The sequence below is a fragment of the Anarrhichthys ocellatus genome, unplaced genomic scaffold, assembly GCF_004355925.1.
Source record: "Anarrhichthys ocellatus isolate YVR2014 unplaced genomic scaffold, GSC_Weel_1.0 scaffold91, whole genome shotgun sequence".
Taxonomy (NCBI): Eukaryota; Metazoa; Chordata; class Actinopteri; order Perciformes; family Anarhichadidae; genus Anarrhichthys; species Anarrhichthys ocellatus.
In genome coordinates this window covers 1,200,308-1,223,615 of record NW_022280121.1, presented here as the reverse complement: position 1 = coordinate 1,223,615, position 23,308 = coordinate 1,200,308, and the positions used below count along the sequence as shown (strand labels likewise).

Sequence of the window (23,308 nt, the reverse complement as noted above, 5' to 3'; positions counted from 1 at the left end):
TTTAACTTCTCACGCTTAATATTTAATTAATGGATTATGGATTATTATTATTCTGCTGTTGATTTGTTCAGAGCAACAGAGAGACTCGTTTGCATATATTGTGGACACAAGCGTGCTTAATGCAGTTTAATGTGGCAATTTCATCCAATAAAATGCAATGGGTTGTATTGCTTGTATTTTTCATCACAAACACCATCATCAGCAATAAGGGATGCCCCATGTTTCTTTATTGATATCTCCCCAGCTAAAAGCTAAAGTCACAGTCCCTTAACTTAATGATAGTAGTCCAAAGGGATCCCAACGCGACGAAACAATACACAAGCAATAATAAGGGCTCTTTTAAAAACAGAGATCACAGGGGACAGCTTCCTGCCTCTCATTCGGCTGTCATTAGCTGGGGCCAGGATAACAGTCTCTGCTCTGTCCTGTGTGTCATGTGGTGGAGGGTCATTCCAACCTGGCCCCTCAGATGTCCTCAGACAACAGGATGTTATGAGGTTCCCGTCAGGGAAATTATAGTGCACACGGAAGACGGATGTGATTTGTGCGCAAATGAAAGGAAATGCTAAATGCATTTGTCATCATGCATGTACAGCATGTTTGCTCACTAAGGTAAAGTTGGTTCATGTTTTAGGTCGTGCCAGTTACCTTGAAAACGGCAAAATACAGTGACTAACATCATGTGTGGATCATTGACAAAAGAACATCCATTGCTTTTGATTTGAACTTTGCAAACAAGTCCAATGTTGTCCAGTGGTGACTTCATTCCTGTCTGCTCCAGGATGACAGCAATGCCACAGCAAATGAAGGTTCTGTCAGTATCTATTCAGACGTATACAGTCATGAGTTCTTTCAGCAGAAAACACAAGATAAGAGCAACAATAAGGTCCAGTCAGTCAGCCAGAGGAGAAGGGAAGTTTGTCATTGTTTGTAGTGATCATGTTGAAAAGGGAAAGAGAGCACTCAGGTTACCCAAAACCGACTCGGTGAAAGAGGTGAGCATAAAAGAACAGTTGTGCGTGTGCATGCAACAGGGCATATTTATACTGTAAAAACAAATGCTGACTTCATTGTCTGAAAATAGATCTCAATCTTTCAGTCAAAGCGATTTGTATCTGTGTTCGGGCACTGTGTTTTCCTCCTCGTCAAACTTGTCCGGGCACTCTTTCCCACAACACTCAAACCTCAAGTGTTGCCAAAGACTGACAGACATAGACTCTCACCTAAGACATCTGAAGAGACTTTCTTGTCTTAATTAGTCAGGCCAGAGCCAACTTAGCGGGAGAACAAAGCTCAGATCTAATGACACTGGTTTGTAATCAGCTGAAGTCCGAACGGTCCAGAGGAACAGGGCTGAGTTTTCCCTTGTCATTACACAAACGCACACCACCTATGTGTGTCCATCAACTCTACACGTCTCCTCTCTTCATGTCCTTCTCTCTGTTGTGTCTTTGAACCTCACCTGCTTTGTTTTCTGGGTTTGTCAAAAAAAGAAAAGGAGGAGGGGAAAATGAATGTATCGCTTGCGTGCAGACGGATATTACCCTTTTAAAAGCAAAACAAATATGTGTGTGTGCGTGCCCTGTAATTTCACTGTTGACATGTGCACTTACAGTGGGGATCTGGGACCCTGGTAATGACTGGGGCAGGTAACACTGGAGACAGGTGGAGGACAGCGCTGTCTGAATGGCCCTAAAATAGAGAGAGTGTTTGTCTGTGCAGGAGTGTCAGTCACAGACTCTGTGGCACCTGGTGATGTCATTGATGTTGTCACCGAGTGGTAGTAAAGTTCCCCTTTTATAATGGACGCCATTCCTGAGCAGTCGACTCAAACCATTTAAACACACTGTATCGAACTCCTATTGTGCTCTTGCTCAATGAAGGGATAACAGTATTGCACGGGGCTCTCATCAACACACACTCCCTGAATGCTAAACATAGGCTATATATTAAAGGAATAGTCCGACAAATATGCAAATCCTTGTTTTTTTGCAGACAGTTAGATGAGAAGATGGATACTACTCTCAATAATTAAAGTGGTAGCGATCTTCTCATCTAACTCGGTAGGAAAACAATTAATCGTAGCCTGTTTCCCAAAATGTGGAACTATTCCTTCAAGCATTTGAAGTAGGCTACTATTAGAGTCTACATGATACTGAAAGCATTTTTGTCAATGAAAACTCTTTTCCCATCATGATTGATGCAGCGACAGGCTGCTGCTATTCCGAACAGGTTTAACTTAATCCTTTCTTTGAAAAAGTGTATTGAGCCGATGAAGATATCTGAAACAACTATGCAGGTGATCCATGTCAGTAACAGTTACTACAGTCTGAGGGATCGGTGACACTCACACAAGATAAGAGGCACGCCGTAAAGAATGTGCACGCATGAATACGCACATACAAGCATATTGCATCAGCTCATTGTAGGGGTCACAGTCAGTCTTGCTGTGTCTTTATTTGGGATATCAGGGAGGAAGTGTGTGTGTGTGTGTGTGTGTGTGTGTTCAAGAGAGAGAGAGAGAGGGAGAGAGTTAGGGCAAACTCTACCCTGTGCCACAGTGACAGCATGGATCAGGTTCACCTCGGTTTGTTCAGTGGCCATCCAGAAATATGGCAGGAATCTGAGATCAGCAAGCTAGCCACGGCTGAGCTGAATCAGCTAGCTGCTCCTGAGAGACACAGAACACCAGGCCTACACAAGTAATGCATTCAATTCCACAGTATGAGTCCTCATTTCTTGTAACTTCATTACACTAAATAGTACCAGTTTTTTCTTTAGTTGGGTCAAAGGTAAAATGTCTTAAACTGTGTGTGTTTGAGTGAACGTGTGCGGATTTGTTTGCATCGTTCCTGGATGATGTGTCTCAGTGCTGGTCATTAATACAGTCTGCCTTAAGAGGAAGACAAAACAATGCAAAAGCCTTTTAATACAGTCAGGTGCGGCTCCTGGGGGTCTGACACTTCCTCCTAAAGAAGTCAGTCAATCTGGTGTTCAGTAGGAAAACTGTTTTCTTTCACTGAGGACAATACGTTTTCAGGTGACTGTCGAGCTGCAATTTGAGTGAAATTGAGCTGAAAAAAGGGCCAAAGAATGTTGGGCAATAATTGTATGACTTCTTGGTAGAGTTTAAAAGTGGTTAAAGACTCTTTAATAAAGAGTATCTGCAGCATTTCTCACCAAAGGTCAGTGAAAAGGAATAATGTCACATCACTATTAGTAACTCTGTTGAGAATGGCAGAAGTGAAAGCAAGTGTGTGAAAAGGACACGCTTCACTTGAGACCAAATACCCGGAAAGGATGTTTTTTAGTTTTTTTTGACGGCATGATGAAGTCAAGGGTCAAAAACAGTGGGTTGAGTTCTCAGCGGAGGATGGTGGTTCCAATTGGCAACGACTCCAATTTGTCCGCCTTCGTACATGTGTTTTAAACATGAATATGTGTTTTTGGTGAATGCTCGAAAATGGTTAATTGAAATAAACTTTAATATTCACAAAAAAATATATATATTTCTCAATATTGGGGAGGAATCAAAGAGGATTACACACAGTAAAATCAAGTTGTTGTTTTTTCAAACATGTTTTCAAACTGTGATAATCTACAGATAATCTATAGGATTATTATAATGGATGTCAAGGAAATCAGGGGCCTGATGGTAAAACAGTAAGGACCCCGGAAAAGAGACAACATCTACTGGTTGAGTTTTTGGTCTGGTATTCACCAGAATCATCATCAGGGGTCAGCGGACGGCTGGTAAAAGATCAGAGAGGACAAAGGAAATCTTTGTTGTGACTAAAGTCCCATACTTAGGTCATGCGATGCTACATGTTGTATCTCCTTCCCCCGAGGAAGACCATGAGATGTGGTTGAAATCACTTAAAAAGTTAGTATGTTGTGAAACTATTTGCGGGGTCACAAAAAACGTTCATGCTAATCATTATTTTAGTATCAGAACCAGAAAAGCTTCATCACAAGTCAGTGCCCGTAGAATAAAAACATACGCAGGATGTAAAAAACACAAAACTCTGAACGGTGGAATGCACGGTTGTCACATTCATATCAAGCAGAACGTCTTATGTAACAATATCGAGGATGAAGAGCTGCAATTAAAAACTCAACGAACCATGCACATGGTTATTGTGACATGCAAATCAATACTGTTTACCAAAGCAATAATGTGTTTTACCCCCATTTATGGCCATCGCAGCTGATCACTAGAGCAGTGTTAATCAGCAGCTGTTCCTCCGGTTGAACCAGAGCGAAGTTTGTGAACACGGGAGCGACAGAATGACACTTGACAAATGTTCCAGACTGGAAGGTGAATTATTTCAATTACACTGCAGACTCCTCAACCTGACACCCTCACGGCCCATGAGTATAACACACATTTCCTTCCTGTCGCTTTCATATTCTGTGCACAGTCAGCCTCACACTCGACCAAAACTAATTATAAATCAAGGGGCTAATGCCTGATTTTGATTGATCTCATTTAGTGGTAATGTAGGTCTAAATTTGAAGCCAAAGTATATACAAAATCATATGTGACTTAATTACATTGGCTGGCGTTAGATAAGCATTATTCTATTTGCACATTTAAATGCAAATACTGGAATACTGTGTGTGCAGGTGTTGTCTTTGTGTGAATGCAGGCACGCGTGTGTTACCTTGCTTTGTCGTCATCGTTGGACATTACCTGTCATTCAGAGGTTACAGACGTGTACCCTCTGGGTCAGCTGAGTACGGTGATACCGTTTTCTCCTCATCTCTGTGGGTGGTTTTGTCAGGATTTAAAAAGGCATCTGTTGTGAAGTGCAGTAGCATTCCTCTTAGCCCTCAAACCAGGATAATAACCCTTGGCCTGTCAACAGGAGATCATCCACCGGTTGAGGGAAGATGGTTGGTAGACTAGCTGGGTGGTGCAGTGCTGACATTTATTTGCTTTCACACCTAAAGTGGAAAACGGAGGGGATAAAAAGATGGAGAGAGACAAGTTCCGTCACTGTTTTTCTCTTCAAAATGCATTCATTAAGTTCATAATGCTCGTGTTATTTCAATAAAGTGAATATGATTTCCCCACCACAAGCTGAATAGAGTGCAGGGTAATGCATGGTAAAGGAAATCACTTAAAGCAACATTAAAAGGAACGGGGAAGCTGACAGGGCTGACAAGCTGATAACAGCACAGTATGGTGGGGGAAAAAGTGAGGGTGACATGGGTCAGAGTAGGGGGCTATGACAAGAAGATAGTTGTGATAGAATGCGAAATATTTCTCCTCGAGTCAGCCATAAAACTTAAAGAAAGGCAGAGGTGGAGTTAGCGTCAAAGATTTCCGCTGTAATGGGCTATAAAATGGCCTCAGCCAGGTCTGCCAGAGAGCATTGTCCTCATCCTCGGGGGAGGTGACGGGGAAGGAGTGGTCGCCTTTAGTCCTGCTGCGAGAAATGACCCGAGGCAGGTACAGACTCAAGCATAGAAATTACAGGGCTTAAGATACCTACGACATTTACAGAGGCCCCGAAGGCACCCTCAGCCTGTGTGCAAGCAGTTCTCCGTATTCTAGTTTATTGAAACTTCTGCAAACTGTAAAATACAAATCTTCCTTTCTTATTGTTAAATCTAACCATAGAGGTTGCTTTAGTTTTATTTGCCCAAAAATGTCTTAGTGGCCATTTTCTGCAATGCTATCCGAAATGTTTTATAGTGTATCAATGTTTCTAGTGAGCTTGTTCTTCTTGTCCAACATAGTATATTACATTTCCTTACACACTTCATTTTGAGCGGTCATGTTCATGTCTCCGTCATTCTAAGAATGTCATGTGAAATATCTCCAAGTCAAATACCAACTAATATACAGTATACCCATGCTAAACCATCCAACCAAAGTTCTGAGTGCAATCTCGGCTCAGAGGCCTCTCAAGGACTCATAAGAAAAGTTCATGTTGTCATTAAGTGAATTACTCACACAGTATATATGAGTAATATATGTAGTAAAGAAAAGGTTCAGAGGGGCATTACAGAGGAAGAGGAGGTGGAGGAGAAGACAGCTGAATAGAAGGTGATGACTGAGATGACTGAAGGCAATGAGAAAGAGCAAAACAGCGAGAGAGAAGTGGATTTAAAATTACACGGTGGCTCATGTCAGCAGCCCTAATTAGCAGCTTGGTCAGGTGTGATGAGTGGGACAGGAAGCATGAAAAACAGGACAAAACAGAGCAGAAACAAAGGAGAATCTATGAGGAACAGAATCCACTCGACACATGCAATGCAATATGAACTTCCCTGAAGTGGAGAAAGTGGAATGAAAGAGTATGCACGGCAAGATGAAAGTAAGCTCACAGACACGCATACATGGCTGCTGCAGTATGTCACGTGTCAAAAGCGTGGATGACAAGTCTGAAAATTCCGAATTCCTAAGCTGGCTGGCGGCCTGCCAAGATAAACGTTGCCTTTGTAGAAAAGAACCACGGGGGAGCAGACCGGCGTGAAAGCCGGGCTACAGATAAACCTACAGCATGACACAAGTATCAACACCTTCTGGATTTCACCCCCACTGAGCATTACAGAAGGACAGCTGGACGCAAGTCTCCTGAAAGTGAAAACACGGGAACAATTTTTTTTTTCCCCCCAGTATGCAGGAGAAAACCTACCCTAACAGTGTGATTACACGGCTTCAGGGTGTCCAAAACGCAGTCGCCAGATTTTAAACGAAATCTCAAGAGCATGACATCCCTTATTTTATTTGGTGTATTTGAAAGATGCTATATAAATAAAGTTCTTCTTCTTCTTCTTCTTTATCTTTTTCATATTATTGTTGTTTTAATGATGCAGCAGTTTGCACTTCTGAGTAGCCATCATTTTGTATTAGGATACATATATCTTTAGGATATGCTATGATAATCACACACAATAAAGACTTTCTGACTTTCTGGCATATAAGAATTATGCCACATCACTTAAGAGTCAGAGTCTCTGAAGAAAATGACAGAAGACAAAAGTTATTTTATCTATGTTCTAGTCTTTTCAAGGCAGTAAAACTAACTCTCACAGTGTCCTAATATTATACCTAGTATTAGGTATGGGGCTGGTTTGATTACATCACCTTGTGCTCTATGACATTGTGATGTTTTATTAACCAAACAATGAATTGAGATTTTTCTTCTTTATTTAAAGAGACGTGATATATTCCTTTTTGTGGCAGATTACACATTCCAAAACTATTACTAAGACTCTCTGGAGATCAACATTAGCAAGTATCAGTGAGTCAAACAGGCACCACTGACACATAAAGTGGAAATAGTTCAGTCTGCAGCTGTTGCTGTGATCTAATTGAGCTTTTTCATGCACTGTGTTAGTTGTGAAGATCAAGAGTTGTTACTTCAGGTCTTCTATGTGGTTAGTGGTGTGAATATGGTGTGCTGCATTTGAACCTATATGCAAACAAGATCTCCGACGACAAATTAAAAGTTGAAACTGAATTGAGCAGAATTGGCGTCTTTAAAAAAAAACAAAAAAACTTTTGAAACCTTGCCTGGCACTACACAAGCACCACAATGACCTCATGTCCTCTGTGCTGCGTACTTGACTTCCGAACACAACGCAGATATGCCTTCTTCTCACCCAGAGATGGAGTGGGTGACTGTCAGAAAATGAAGATGTATTTCTCTGATCCGGACATAGCTGTGTGACAGCCCCCCCGGAGAAAGCCTAACGCCCCGGGGCAAGAGAGTGACACACACGCAAACACCCTCCAAGGAGGAGTCATGGGGCAGAGGGGAGGAGGGGGAGGGAGAGCAAGAGCAAAAGGGAGTGTATCTCTCTCTCTCTCTCTCAGTGTCTCAAGCACACACCTTCCCTCCTCCCATGCAAGAAGCAAGAGGAAGAGTCAAACACTTGAGTGTTCAGTTGCGCGGCCAGTCACACGCAGGTACACAGGATACTGAGGTCGGGTGAGAGACTACAAGAGAGACAGAGAGAGACGGAGGACAAGAGACAGAGGACAGCCACTGGTTGCTCATAGACAGTCAAGCTTTCAAGGAGGGCACTGACAGCCTGCCTTATGTGTGGCCCCTCTCAAGGCTTCACAGTAAGTATATGCATCTCTCTCAAAATCATCTTATTGATACTTATAGATCTTGTTCTAATGATTCTATATTATTTACCAGTATGAAATGTTACGACACTGTCCCGTAGAACATCATGTCAGAGTAAGGTGAAGAGTGCTTTCCAGAGTCAACCTGTTACATGTTGTCCAGCAAGCTATACAGCTGTGAGAGTTGACTCATGTCTTGATTTTTCAGAATATATTTTCTGCTGTGTCACTGGGTTTGATGGTTTCGGAGTGAGCTGTCACACTTGTGACAGTCATTCCGAGTCAGCTGTGGTGACCACATTTCAGAAGAAAACAGGGGGAAACGTCGTCCATAAACCTCAATCTCTCTGCACTTTTATCTGCATTCCTTTTTTTTCTCTCCCCGAGAAGAAGATGAGATATTTTGAAGCATATGTGCCACTATTGAACATATATGTCAGATGTGAGTTTTGATTAATTAACAAAACTCTTTTTTTAAATATCAAAAAGGGGAGTGTCTTTCCATTAGGGCAGGCTAACGGCTAAAAATGTGTTTAAACGTAATTGTTTGAACACATTTTTACACCCAGTTTCCACTTAAGTTTATGTCTTGAGTTTGGTTTTACTTCAGGATGTCACATGAGCGCTTACCAAATATAAGCAGCACACAAAACTTATCTATCACTATCTCAGAGGCAAACTGATGAGCCTGAAGAAGGAAGTTCTGAGAGGGTACACATTAGCACTGTCTTTTAATCACAATACTTATATCTTCTTCTCTGTCACTATTTCACCATTATCATCCCATCAGTCGGGATACCGTGCCTTTGTCAGAGATGAGGTGGCTGACAACAATCTTCCTAAGAAGGGGGGGGGGGGGGATAGTGAGGAACAGACAGTGAGGAACAGACAGAATGAAAGAAAGATACTTTATACCTGGCTGAGAGCCAAGTCCCAGTTCAGAGGAAGTCTGGTCGATTCACTGGGAGTGCTGATTTCCTTGTGAAAGTGGTCCTGCTCCGGGGCTGACGTGCACAGGAACCTCCCTTGTAGCCCCGGGCTTGTGATTTGGAGAGAGGATGTATGGGACAGTGGGGGCAATGGGGCAGCAAGCACGAAGGTTCCACTTTGAAGTTTGTTTGTCCGGTAGTAGTGGCTGATGGGAAAGGGAGATTCTCCGCCACCTCCCTAACATCCCAGACTTGCCCCTGCCTCCTCTGTGTCACATCTCACTCTGAGATCTAATTTTAGCTCCATTCAAATGTGCACTTCCCTTGGTACTGCAGCTATTGTTTGTTTGGTCTGTGTTTTTCCCTTATATTCTGACATAAAAGGAAAAGTTAAAAGGTGTCTTTGGGCAACAATTAGATCATCTGTTTGGGTTTCTTTTTAGATATGGAATGACGGACATTTGACAACACGTTTCCCTACTTTAAGTCTCTATCTGTTCTGCAGGCCTCCTCTCAGTGCACCGAAGCCATGTTGACCTCAGAAAGCTCACCGCAAAGCACAGGGTCATCGCAGCACGCGATGCCCGAGACACAGGATGCAGACACGAAATCATGGAGCGAGGATAAATTTGAGGAGAAGTGCACTTACATCGTGAAGGACCAACTTGTGGAGGAAGCGCCCGAAAACAACGGGAAGACACGAGCCGAGAGATCCTTGCCCAGAAACCTGTCCCTGAAATGCTCCCACAGCTCCGCAGAGGTACGCAGCAAAGCACATCTTCCTTGTCTCTGTGTTGTTTCAAATTCAGAGAAAGTGGAGTTTAAAAGAGTTCTTACAAAAACCAACGCAGGAAGAATAATCCCAATACATCTAAGTGGTATGTAAGCATGTACTGCAGTTGTTTATGTTTTGTGTAACTACCGACTCCTTGCGTCACTCCAACATCCTTCCATCCACTCATCCATCCTCAGGCGGGAAATACTTGACATGTTGTTGTCTAATTTCAGCCTTTCCTCACTGCTATGAATGCGTTGAGGCAAAGACAGAAAAAGGCAAGCCCCTGAGCGCACAGCCTGAGGTCTCTATGATTAGTAACTACTTCAGATTCCCAACCCTTTGTCGCAGCACACAATTACACCGTAAAGCAGGGCACCAGCACCGGGACCCCCCCTCCCCTTACGGATAGCACCATAAACCATCTTCCGGGATAAGTGGGTGGCAGTTACAGGGATTTAAAGTGGAGGATAGTTCATGTTTAACTGGATGGACTAGGAAATTGCAGATAGCATGGTAAATACATGATAAAAGATTAGCCCAGTGGGCTATCCATGAAAAGGAAACATTAGGTTTTACTCACACAGGATTAAGATTGAGCCTCTGTAAATGAAAAATGGTTGTTCGGTGAGATCAGAGGAAGTAGCCTAGCATAGGTGTCTGAAGCAAAATAGCTGTAGCACCACTTTGACCTTCTAATGAGGTCTGTCTGGAGTCTGGTTGACACCAAAGAGCAGGATACGTTACAGTAATCTGTGACACAGTTTGACAAAGTGAGGGTAAAACTAGCTGGATAGACTGGAGGTGAACTAAGCATGTAGTGGTTGATCCAGCTGCATACGCCATGCCAGTATTGCTCCAAGATGAAAGAGAGACTACATTACCATTGCTTTAGGGGATTTGAACCTGGAGCTCAAAGTGTAGTTGACTGGTCGGGGTGTGCCCATGATACATTATCCTCTCTCCCACATCCTGCAGGCTTGACACAGAGGGGTGAGTTTCACACCTGGAGGTAGTAGAACAAGAGTGGTGGTGAAATTTGAATAGTGTAGAGAAACTAAAGATAACATGGGCGATTGGCTTATGAAATATTCAGCATGAGAAGCAACGGACACATTCTGTCACAGTCAAGCAAAATTCTCATTTTTTTTCTCTGGGTAAGATTTGTCATGACAGCCAATATATATCAATGACAACTCATTTCTTGGTTGCTTATTTTCTTTTTCGGGAGATTTTAATTTTCCAGTGAATTGGCTTGATTCTTTTTGTTAATCACTAACAAACCAGCAAGGGGTGGAGAGTCAGATAAGAAGGACTGTATTCCCAAGAATCTTATCCCTCTAATTATGTTTTTTTCAGCTCTGAGTGCATCCGGATGCTTGCTCAGGCCTCCAATTTGTTAGCCACTCTGTTGTTTGATGATTTCATGCCCTCCTTGTTGAACAGGTGCTTGGGGTGACCAGTAAGGAGTTGATTCCGAAGGGAACACGTTTCGGCCCTCTGGTGGGGGAAAGCTACACCAATGAAACGCTGCTGAAAGACGCTGACAGGAAGTACTTTTGGAGGGTAAGTGAGCTGCATGTGAATCTCAAATTTGTCTAGGTTTGTGTTCACATCCTGTATCTCCATCTTGGGACACTGCTGTGGCTGTGGCGTGGCACGAGTAAGCAGTTGTGGTCAACATCTGACATCCTGTGAAAGTATAACTCGGCCAGCCAATACTTGGGTACCTTTAAACGCTGCTGGATCAGATGGGTTTAAATGTGCATGCACTGTGAATGTGTGTTTGCCAGTTCCCTGCATGGCTGCCTGAGGTCACACACACACACACACACAAACACACACACACACACACACACACACACACACACAGCTGTTTGGTTTCAGTGACGCAGCAGTTCTCCTCTTTCTCCGCTTCTCTCGGCAGCGGTATCGCTGCCAGTAAATACATCATACATATGTCTGCGCTTCTTCAGACTCATAAACTCTCACACTGACTAAGCAAGGAAGTGGCTTTGAGCCTGAGAACCGTTATGTTACAAATCAGCAAAACAGGCACATCTTCCATCACACACAAGCGCCTGTGTAATTCTACAGTTTAAAAGTCAGCAACCTTGAAATCATAGCACCCCAACCAAAACTTGCAACAGCCAAAACACAGACAATGTGTTAACATTACAGCCATGACTCGAGTGACACTCCGGCTTCAAAGAGCAGAGAGCATAAAGAACAGTTGTATAGACCTATAGAAATGTCATCAATACGTCACCACAAAGGCGATAGGTGAGAGTCGTAGTGAGCGAGATAGTAATACCCAATACTATCCAGTCATACGGTGAAATACTAATTCAGAGCTGCTTTTTTTAACTCTAGATGACTTGTGTGCAGCAAACACATGCAACATCAATATGTCAGCAGCAGCAGCTCAGCATTTACCATAATGGCATCAGGAAACCAGTGACATCATGGTTTCAGATTCAGAGCATGTCATCATCAACTGACTTATCCCACGACTTGTTATATCTCACATTATATAGGTCTTCTCCGAGGGGTATTTACACCACATCCTGGATGGTTTGAACGAGGAGAGGAGCAACTGGATGCGTTACGTCAACCCAGCCTGTTCTGTGGAGGAGCAGAACCTGATTGCCTGCCAGAGCGGTTTGGAAATCTACTTCTACACAATCAAACCACTTCAGCTGGGCCAGGAGCTCCTGGTGTGGTACTGCCCTGAATTTGCACAACGCTGCAACTACCCTCCACTGGGACAGCTGGCTATTGACAATATTGGTAAGTGTGTGAGTCGGAGTAAAATTAATTTCTTATCTTATCTTATCTTAGGACATGAGTGCGAGGACTGAGTGTTTCTGGACACCTTAAGTTAACAAGAACCCTTCCTGTGCCCAAGCTTTGAGACGCATCTGTTATTGTGGAGTAAGGCTCCCAATCAAAGCGCAGACCAACTGACACACTCTTTGTTTGTCCCGCCCATGGCCCTTTTGTTAAAGCAGGACACACAAAGGAGGAGAGTGGAGTCCTGAAAGCAAAGATGATCTGTCTCCAGGTATAGCCACAGTACCTGTGAAAGATGAGACTGATTTCAGGACTTTAGGCTATGTTTCAGTTTCCCTTTTTTAACTCCACATAGAAACACAGCTGGCAACTCCTTGGCACACAAAGCTTGTTGCTTTCATTCACCAACACAAAAGAGTGCACATGCTAGCAGAGAGGCCGCATGGACACACCAAAATACTCATTTACACGCTCACACACAAGAGGCTGCCTGAGGCGCTGATAGTATTCTGGCAGGACTCCTCTTATTTATTTGGCTCTTAAGGAGGAAGAGAAGTAGGAACCGCTCCAGTGACTACTTGAACTTCCCGACAAGACGACCTGCTGACAGATTGATATCTCACTGAGTGTCAGCTGTTTGTTTGCAGAGAGCTGGCCTCTCAGGAGAGGGGGAAGGGGAACACGGGGTAGCACACAGTAGATAAGGGTTGTTTTTGTGGGTTGACGTCAATTGTGTCCAGGAGTAGGTGAAATGTGCATGCATACTTTTGTATTTCGTCTTCGTCTGTTTGTCAGTTTGCGTCTTTCGACTATGCTGGAGTTAGTCAGTGAAACCTCTCGCTTCGTGACTTCGTGGGTAGAGAGTGGGGGGAATTGCTGATGAAATACAGGTTTGGATCCAGATTTCATAAAGTTGACCTGTGTGTAGACTTTAGTTAAAAATAAATATTATTCATAGGTCAATGGTTGATGGCTATATTTGTCACACCATCAAGCATCTCTTAGATTTATTCATATCTGGGTGAAATCTTTGGTTCATCAGTCACTTTCACATAAAACGTAGTTTCTTAGCCTGTGTATCCTGTCCTGCTTATAGTGGAAACTACTGGCCAGCACTCTAATACAAATACCATACTGTACCCACTAACTCCATGCTATCTGTATCCTGATCAGACGCCTATTGTTTCACCTATGGTGTCCACTTTCATAGAGTGTCAGGGCAAGCCTGGGAGATGGTGCACACACACACACCTTATCAACCACACACAGGATGAGGCTTTGGAGTACCGCGGGAACCAACGAAAATGAAGATAAACAGTGATTTTAACAAGCAGCTTGTGTGCATGATCACGTTAATGTCATGGGTGTATGTGTCACTCAAAAGAATGATGATACTGTGACTGAATGTCTAAAAATGATTTCACGTGTTTCTGATTTCATTTCCCTTTTTATTTGTCCCACAGAAGAGAGTCAAGCACAGGCGAAGACAACAGGGAAACGAGGACACAGCGTCTCTGAAATCCTCCGAGACGAGCCTTCCAAATCCCTGACTACCTGCCCAAGACGTCTGGATAGCCCCTTGTCTCAGACCAACCACTCAGCAGTTTTTCCCCCGTGTCCCCGTGCTGCGTACCCATTCCAGCCCCAGTCAGAATCCATCCATGGCCATAGATATGCAACTCTACCACCTCTGCCATCCTGCAGCCCTCCGACTGACAGAAGACCAGCTCGAATTGGTCTGGTTCCCTCCAGTTTGCACTTGACCTTACAGCACAGTCGAGGCCCTGTTATAGCCAAACCTTACCAAGAGCCTGCTGTGCATGATCGAGTTCATCCTGCTCTGAGGCATTCTCCCTATCTGCTGCCTCACTACTCACTGGGCCTTAACAGCATTCTACCTCACTCATACCCGTACTACAGAGATCGACTGAAACCTCACCTAACACTCTCATCTCATGTACTGCCTTTTGATGGTTATGCACACTTCCTTCACCCTCTAGCCAACAGACACAAAGACATGACACTTGCACTATCCAACACCAAACAAGACCTCATTCTTTCACCAACCAGTGAGCACAGAGACAACAAGGACTTCATATCCGAAAGGACAAACTACCTCAGGTTCCCCTCAGATCACCTCAGAGATTTCGAACACTCTCCTCCCAGCCATATCCACGCAGACCTCACAATACCTGCCACATCCAGTGCCTCATCAATGGCCCCCTCAATCCACAGAGCACTGCCCTCTCTTTCACCTTTGGCCGCCTTTTCAGACTGCCTCCCTTCCAAACCCACCTCTGCCACTGAAAGCAATACTGAGGATGCAATGGACCTCAGGAAGATCAAACGAGGTGGGCAGATTGTCGGCTACAAGACCTTGTCTTACCCCCTCACCAGGCAGAATGGAAAGATCCGGTATGAGTGCAACATATGTGGAAAGGTCTTTGGGCAGCTGTCCAACCTTAAGGTAAGCTCTTCTTCATCACATTAGTGAAAAAAGGATAGAAAAAGCCTAAATACGGTGGCTTTGAGAACTTACCAGAATTTACCAGCCACCATGGTTTCTTGAGTTTGACAGAATGAATCAATGGTGAATACTAATCTCTGACATGCAATCCTCAGGTCCATCTGCGAGTGCACAGTGGAGAGCGTCCCTTCAGGTGTCAGACCTGCAGTAAGACCTTCACTCAGCTGGCCCACCTGCAGAAACACTACCTGGTTCATACTGGAGAGAAGCCCCATGAATGCAAGGTATAACTATATCTTAGATTAAAGATGTTGATCGACATTTTGGGAAAGATTTATTCCACTCTAACATCTGTACTATAAATATGTTGTTGGAGCCAGCAGTCAGTTTGATTATAATGACAAGAAACATGGAGAAACAGCTTACCTGACTCTGTCGGAAGACTACAAAGTCTGCCTACCTGAACCTCTACAGCTCACTAATTAACATGTTGTAGATAGTTTGTTCAATCCATTCAAACATTTAAGCATAAAATAGGAAATTCACCATTTTGCAGTGGGATGTGTTTCTAAAACATATTCTCCTTGGCTCTGTTTTGACACAGGTGTGCCATAAGCGGTTCAGTAGCACCAGCAACTTGAAGACCCACCAGCGGCTACACTCAGGTGAGAGGCCTTACCAGTGCAAGCTCTGCCCCGCCCGCTTTACTCAATTTGTCCACCTCAAGCTCCACAATCGCCTCCACACTGGAGAACGACCTCACAGGTGTCCTTGCTGTCCCTGTGCCTATCTCCACTACTGCAGCCTCCGGGTGCACCTCCAAGGCTTCTGTCCTCTCTCCCCCTCGGCCTCCCGCAGACACTCGCCAGAGGAGCTACACCAGGTCAATGCAGAGATTGAAAGATTTGACATGAGTGAGGCGGCAGAGCAGCTCGGGGCCATGGCTGCAGAGGCCGACATGGACAAGGGGGATGTACTTGACCTAATAAAGAAGATGGAGACTCATACCTCTGGCGAACAAGGGGAGACTGAGCTGACCAACTACAAATCATCAAAGGAGTGTTCTGCTGATCTGCTTTTACCTCTGCATTCAACCAGCATCAAGCTGGAGTCAGGCTGCACATCAGAGCCTTAAAACAGCCTTGCCAATCCAGCCATATAATCCTTACAGGTCAAGTCAGCAGCTGTCTGTTACTGGCCGATTTGAAGTAAAGCCTTATCTCAATCATGGATTGTCTTGCCCATACTCTACACAGGTTGTAGCGTGTGAAGAATCAAGACATTACCCGCATGGCCTCGGACCCATGACTTGATTGATTTAATGTATACATCTTTTTTAATTTATTCTGTTGCCAACATTAATCTCAAATGTATAAAAACAGCGATTTGTGACATTTTCTGCATTTTTTTTTTGCATCTCTGGAACAGCTTCATTGAACAACATGTGATTTTTCATAAACCAAGTTTGTCAAGTTTGTCAAGTTTCTGTTTATATGTGTGTGCGTATTTAAGCCTACTATTTTAACTATGCATTGTCAGTGAGCTAAGCTTTGAAGTGAACACAGAAGAAACCTCACTTGTTTGCATGCAATGTACATACTTGCCTTTGTGTGTGAGGTGTGTCTATGTGGCGACATAGATAAAAAACCTGTTATGAGTTTTGGGAATCTAACCACCAGTAAATGTCTACCCTTCACCCTGGAAAAAAAGAACACACAACAAAATTATCTTCACGATCAATAAGATGTTGCTGCTAATTGTGTACATGTACTTCCATATTTTGGTATCAGTATTAATCAGCTGACAGACTACAACCACAAATAGATGACTCTACAGTTTATTCTGAGATATAAACACAGATGTTAGATTGTTTCTGAATAGCACTCTTACAGCTGATTGTAAAAGAACATTTACCGAATATCTATCTGAGAAAAATGCTTCACAGAAACATACAAATATCATAACACAATGGGGTACAAGGCCTGGCACGGCATGCTGTGTGACTTTCTGTGCAGCGTTCTGTTGAATGATCAAAGTGTGACGAGAGAAATATATGTCCTATGAAACATTTGAGCTATGTTCCCAAGGGGGATGGAAGGTGAGCCGTTAACGCTGGTACACCGGTGCCCCTTTAAAACCGCGCAGTGACGTCACATATTTTTTGACGTGAGAGGGGGGGGCAGGAGAAGGCAGGCAGCGGGAGAAGAAGAAGAAGAGGGTGAAGGATGCCCAGGACAATGCCACCGGTGTATTCACTCTCCCACCTGTCCGCATCATGATAAGCGCTGCTGGGGCGGTCGCCCGCAGAATGCCGTCGGCGGCCCGGCGGAGCGGATGCTGGATAGCATGCTGCCAGGCGGCTCTGCTCGGCGCGTCGGCGCTGGTTATCGTGGCCGAACGGACCGCTCGTAAGTGGGCATAGAATTCGCCGCGTAAGCGGTCTGCTCGATTTGCATGGTGCGAGCTGGAATTGAATATGAAAACAGTGGAGGGGGGGGGGGGGGACTGTTTGTGTTTGTGTGGAGAATGTTCCGTTGGCTTTAATGAATGAAAAAACGTGTCGCTCAGCCATTGAGCAGCCGTAGTTCAGGTTGGAAACGCTGGCAATTGACAAAGCTAGCTTATTTTTTAAATGCACAGCTATGTAACATTGGCATTGCCTAATGTTAGCCAAGCTAGGTCCCCGGGACCTCCAGGGGTCATTCAGCAGGGTCACAGAGCCGACAAAGAAATGAAAAAACATCCGCAGTAAAGGCTTGTCCTTGATACATAGCAATAATGCTCACCTCCAAAAACATATTATTAAAATAGCTTATTAATACTTATGTTATTACTATTAATACTAAAGTTCAATTCATGCACTGCTGGAGTCTGTACTGAAAACACTGTGCAGAGACTGTCAGGTGTGATGATTCCCTGACTCAGCAGATCAATGGAGCAAGGGCAGGACAGAGAGAGATGAGGTGACTGGATGTGTAGGCTACTAAGTGTGACTTTGCCTCCAGCAGGTGTACCATTCCCACAAGATTAAAAAAAGAACACAAGATGCTGCTGCTTTGACTGGAGTCAGTGTGACACTGAATAATCAGACGTTAAATATATCAATGTGTTATTTTCACAGCAGGACTCTGATGTCTTTGCCACAAATCCTCACACGATAGACACACGCTGGGTCTCATGTGTTTCATTTAAAAACTGCATGACCTTACGATATGATAGGCTGCACCTAATCATATGGATTTGTAACATACAGATGTCACTTGAGATAGAAACACATTTACTATTAATACCAACTTGCATTTGTGTATCTGTATCTGTTTTCTGTGTACGTGTGTTAGTGATCTACTGTATTGGGTTTTACCTTTGGAACGAGGAGACGCAGTGGGCGGGCCTCACTCTCGGCCTTTTCCTACCGGGAACAGCTGTTCAGCTGCTCAGTATGAAATGGTACTATGACGACGGGTATGACAGGCGGTGTTACCTCTCCGTCATACACATACTGCACTTGGGCATCTTCAAACGGTAAGATCTTTGCAACTCCAGATGTTACATTACAAAATACTGCATCATTTGCATATATATACAATATGTTGTTAGGATTTAATCCAGTGTGCCATCGCAGGAAACAGAGCTATCAAGTAGACCGAAAAAAGATTTGTTATATAAATAGTTGAAACCTTTTAACAGGAGGTTACTGTGTGTCACTTCTTGTATCACTGTGTCTCTGTCTACCTCTTCTGGCAGATTATGGGACTGCATGAGGTCTGTGCTGCGCATGCAGGGTTCAGTAGCCGAGCTCGGAGCTGCTGTCATGCAGCAGGCAGATGTTGCTGCTCTTTGGTTGCTGGAGGCCCTCATCCTCACGCTGCCTCAGAGCCTGCTGCAGGCATACGTTGTGGTGTCCACCGATGTGGGCATCATGTCCCCAGGTAAACTGATAGTCCTGTAGACAGTGTCTGAATAAGAGATGGAAGTAGTTTTTCATACTTTCTTCTGTTTTTTTTTTTTACCCTCAGTGGCCTATTGCTGTGGTCTGTGTGTGCTGTCTATTTCCTGGGCCCTGGTGCTGTACAGCAGAGCCTGCTGTCTGATACGACCGGGCCACCTGGCCATGCCTCCAGCGGCCCTGCTGTGCCAGTTGGTGTGGAGGGCGGGCATGCTGGGTGCAAGGGTGACTTGCCTCATGTTCTTCGCCAGGGTCTTTAACTGGTGGGTCTGTGGAGTCGCAGGTGAGCAGCAGGCTTCATGGCGCTTTTGTGTAGCGGAGGCTTACTTAAGGTACTGAGTGATGTAATTATCCTCAGAATGATGCAGCATGTCCTGTTAATGCCTCTCTGCACATGGATTCCCAATTACGCTTGTATCTCCACGTCTATTTATGCGTTGACCTCCAGGTTTCCACTGGCTCACGGCCTCCTTCTGGCTGGTATCACAGCAACCCGACATCTGCACCGGCCCATGGTGTTGGCGTGCCTTTAATGGCGTTATGGGGCTGGTCCACATCTTCCTCTTCCTCAACGTCAAAGATGGGCCCTCGCGCTTTCGCATGGCCAGTTTTTATGCAGTAAGACATGCCTTTTCACCGTGTTTGATTCTGGTGCCATGTTTCTAATGTGTTGTTTTGTATTCCAAATACAGTACTGCCTCAATGACTTATACACAGGGCAGCGGCACACACACACACAGATATACACACACACTGGCAGATAGTTTGCCTTGTCATCCTCACCTCTGCGTGCTTCGCTTACAATGACGTAAAGCTGTCCGAGATGACGGATGGTGTGACCTTCTCTCCTCTTGCAGTTCATGCTGGTGGAGAACACCACTCTGCTGCTGGCCGCCTCCGACTTCCTCAGCGAAGCATCTTGGGACAGCGTGATCCTTCCCGCCACTGTGCTGTGCAGCTTTCTCCTCGGTGAGTCACTCTCGCTACCTTCCCTCCCTGTTTTACGCAACAGATTTCTCTCAGACGCTTTGGTGTTCAATGCCTCTAATAGTTTCTGTGGTATCTGAGTAATACTACACCTATGGTTATTCAAATGGATTAAAAAAATGATTCTAAGTGGGAAAACACCGATGTGGCCGATATGTGACGGTATGACATTTTCACAGTACGATTACCATCTCGGAAAATAGCACAGTGTAACACTATGATCATCGTCTTCGCCAGGAAAATCATGTGATTGCTTGTGTGTGTGTTCGTGTGTGATTGTGCCTTTAGCTAACACACACACTCACTTATGTCAGTTTTTGTCCATACCGTAGATAAGCAAATGTACACTGTAGGATAACAGTCCATTTTAATACTACTATATACCGTGATACTGGTATACCGTTACAACCCGTTACTAGTTAAATAACAACAAAAGTAAATAACATTATATATGCTGCAAATTGACCACCTTAACAAAGATATTAGATGCAAGATATGCGGGATATTCTGCCTTTCAGTCATTTGTGATATGAATATGACCGTAAATAAACAGTAAAACTGAGTGTACTAAATTCAACTTGGTCTTGCTCCCTGTTTCCTAGGCGCTACCTCTCTTGTCCTATACTACAGGTTCCTCCACCCCAAGTCAACAGAGATCTCCCAGGGTACGAACCGCAACCACATGGGCAGCAGGTGTATAGAACGAGGGGAGTCCTCTTTCTCTCTCAGGGACAAAAGCCTGCCGGCTGCCTCCATTCAAAACCACGGCAGCTTCTCCCTCTCAGGTGTGGCTGGTTCTCTGCTGGAGCACCCGGGAACCTGTGGGGGCCGGGCCAACAGCTCCTGTCCCTGCTACCACCACCACTGGCTCCTAATCCGGCTGGCTCTGAAAACAGGAGACCTGGGGAAGATCAATAGAGCGTATGGGGCCGGCGGAGCGGCAGCCATACTGGATATGGAGGAGTACATCCAAGAGTTTAAGAGCAACGAGGGCATGACTATCACAGCAGGAGGCAGCTGCGAGGGGGTCTCCACTTCTGACTCTCAGGGGAAAGGCCTGGCACCTCTCTCCGACTGCAAAGACGAGTTCCAGAGCGTGAGCGAGCCCACATCGACCGAAAACCCCGAAGAAGAGGACGACAGTCTGGAGATGGAGAGCCCGATGGAGTCGCCCACATCGGATTTCAAACGGAGCTCACCAGAGGGCAAGTCAGTGTTTGGAGACAGCCCAGAGCCGTACTTCTGTCCTACAGAGTCAAGTTCAACCTTGTATTTCAGCGCTGATCCTCAGTCCCCCAGCAGTGCCAGTAACCCCCGTTTGGACCGGGACATAGGGGGTCTGGAACGAGGGGTGCGCCTCAACTCAATCCCCAGCGATCCGGCCCTTCACAGAGACATTCGCGGGCTCATGGGCCGGGTGGGGCCACACTGCACTTCCACTCCTAAGTTGGACTCCGGAGTGCTGAACTCCCCGTCTACAGTCCCTCACCTCACGGGTCCCAGGAGGCAGCTTATAATGTCACGGAGAGACGAGGACGATAACTTCTAGGTTTCTAAAGACAGAATCAGGGAAAGAGTACACCAGCTTTTTTTTGGACGGCTGCTTTTTCATCTGCTGGCAGAAAGTTCACCTCTCTGTGTCAATATATTTAGTGCACTGTGGGGCACAGTGCTTTGGTTTAATGCTAAACTGGCCTTTATTCTTCTCAAATCATGAACTATTTTTTAAAAGCATTGCCTTTCCCGATCGCCGGACACCCAGAGTTGAAAGCTTCAGCAATGCTTTCATCAGACATCACGAAGGTAATTAAAGGAGCTGATTGGTCAAACAGGTGGTATGCGGAGCTCAGTCACGCCTTCTACCTGACTCAGCGTTTTCTATTCTTTTGGTAGCAATTAACTTAAGCCTCAAGAATTATACGGTGCAACGAAGTGAACACTGTTTCTGACAGCTTGTAACCATGTACTGAGGAAGTAGCCATGAGTTGTATCAATAAAACGTCATTAGAAGCGTGCAGCTGTTTTAAGGTCTTATATTACATACCGAAACTGCTGTTACTCATGTTAATAATTGCCAGCAGTTATGCGAATAGAGAAACTATTGACCTCTGAATCGTCACCATCTCAGCGTAAAGCCGGAGCTTCGTCGGCTTCTTAAAAGCACAATTATCTTCTGTACCATTATGTCCATTGCTGTGATTTATTGTTATCGCCATGTAAAGAAACAAATCCCCGGTCCCCTCAGAGAATAAGAAACTGTATTTTTCGTATAATCAATCATGTCAACTGGCATTGCTTTGAGCAGGGCTAGTGTGTCAACCTGGTGAAAACTGTGTTTGATGTTTTATCTTTATTTACATGTTGACCATGTAATCGCTAAAATGTCTTTTGAATTTACATTATGTCGGGGAAAAAAACATCTCAGGCACTGACTTCAAAAGCTTTCAAATGTGTAATGTGTAACAACATGAAAATATGCTAATGAGGTACTTGTAGTGACTTTTTGTATGTGCTCTTGATGCTATTTCTAGGGCACACGTGTATGTTTTGTTCATCACTGCTCTGTCAAAGGGATGAAATCTACAAACAAAGCAGTGAGATGATGCTGGCTTTTCTCTTGCAGGTGACTTTCTTTATGAAATTTTGAAATGTGAAGTGAAAGGCCACTGGTGGCTTTAAATAAGCAATAAATAACCATCATATTGGGGTGACTGGAGTACAAGTGTTTGTCATCATTTAAATATTGTTTTTTTTTGTCGTGAGTTGAATTGTTTTTAAGCATTTAGGATGTGCACTGCTCTGTGACCACCAGTGGTTGACGAAGTATTCAGATGTTTTATTTCAGTAAAATCAGCAAATCTACAGTGTACAAGTACTCTGTTACAAGTAAAGATCCTCATTCCAAATCGTACTTAAGTAGCACCAACATGTACTTTAAGTACCAGAAGTAAAAGTTCTCATTGTGGCCCATTTCAGAATAATGTATATTACAGTTTGGGATTATAATTAGTGATGCATTAATGTAAACATTACTTTGATGTTTCAGCTGGTACAAGTGAAGCTAATTTCAATGACTTAATATATTTCTTGGTAGCCTAATCTATAATAAAGCATTAGTTGATTAAATTATTAGTTGATATCTAATTTGTATTAATGATCTAAACCTGTAAAGTGACTAAAGCTATCAAATAAATGTAGTGGAGTAAATATTTGCCTCTGAAATGAGTAATTATAAAGTAGCGTAAATGGAAAATATTACATAAATAGTTAAGTTCAAATACCTAAAAATAGTACTTTATTCCGCACATTACTTGAGTAACTA

At 44.1% G+C, this 23,308-nt stretch overlaps 2 protein-coding genes across 5 annotated transcripts; both read left to right on the top strand.

Moving 5' to 3' along the window:
- The first annotated feature begins 7,913 nt into the window (after positions 1-7,913).
- On the top strand, positions 7,914-16,721 carry prdm1c (PR domain containing 1c, with ZNF domain). Of its 3 annotated transcripts, XM_031875426.1 has the most exons (8): positions 7,914-8,083; positions 9,506-9,778; positions 11,240-11,359; positions 12,331-12,583; positions 14,050-15,053; positions 15,209-15,337; positions 15,658-15,718; positions 15,858-16,054. In XM_031875426.1, exons 1-8 carry the CDS (start codon positions 8,057-8,059, stop codon positions 15,965-15,967), a joined length of 1,977 nt encoding a protein of 658 aa, XP_031731286.1. In that variant the 5' UTR covers positions 7,914-8,056; the 3' UTR covers positions 15,968-16,054. The 3 variants fall into 3 exon arrangements, with proteins under 3 accessions (XP_031731286.1, XP_031731285.1, XP_031731284.1); XM_031875425.1 differs by having other exon boundaries at positions 9,524-9,778; positions 15,658-16,721; XM_031875424.1 differs by having other exon boundaries at positions 15,658-16,721.
- Positions 16,722-16,874: 153 nt separating this feature from the next.
- xkr5a (XK related 5a) lies at positions 16,875-22,702 on the top strand. Of its 2 annotated transcripts, XM_031875507.1 has the most exons (7): positions 16,875-17,461; positions 18,392-18,575; positions 18,798-18,982; positions 19,070-19,282; positions 19,448-19,617; positions 19,857-19,968; positions 20,589-22,702. In XM_031875507.1, the coding sequence occupies exons 1-7, from the start codon at positions 17,329-17,331 to the stop codon at positions 21,533-21,535; spliced, it is 1,944 nt and encodes a 647-aa protein (XP_031731367.1). In that variant the 5' UTR covers positions 16,875-17,328; the 3' UTR covers positions 21,536-22,702. The 2 variants fall into 2 exon arrangements, with proteins under 2 accessions (XP_031731367.1, XP_031731366.1); XM_031875506.1 differs by lacking the exon at positions 16,875-17,461 and having other exon boundaries at positions 17,580-18,575.
- Positions 22,703-23,308: the final 606 nt, after the last annotated feature.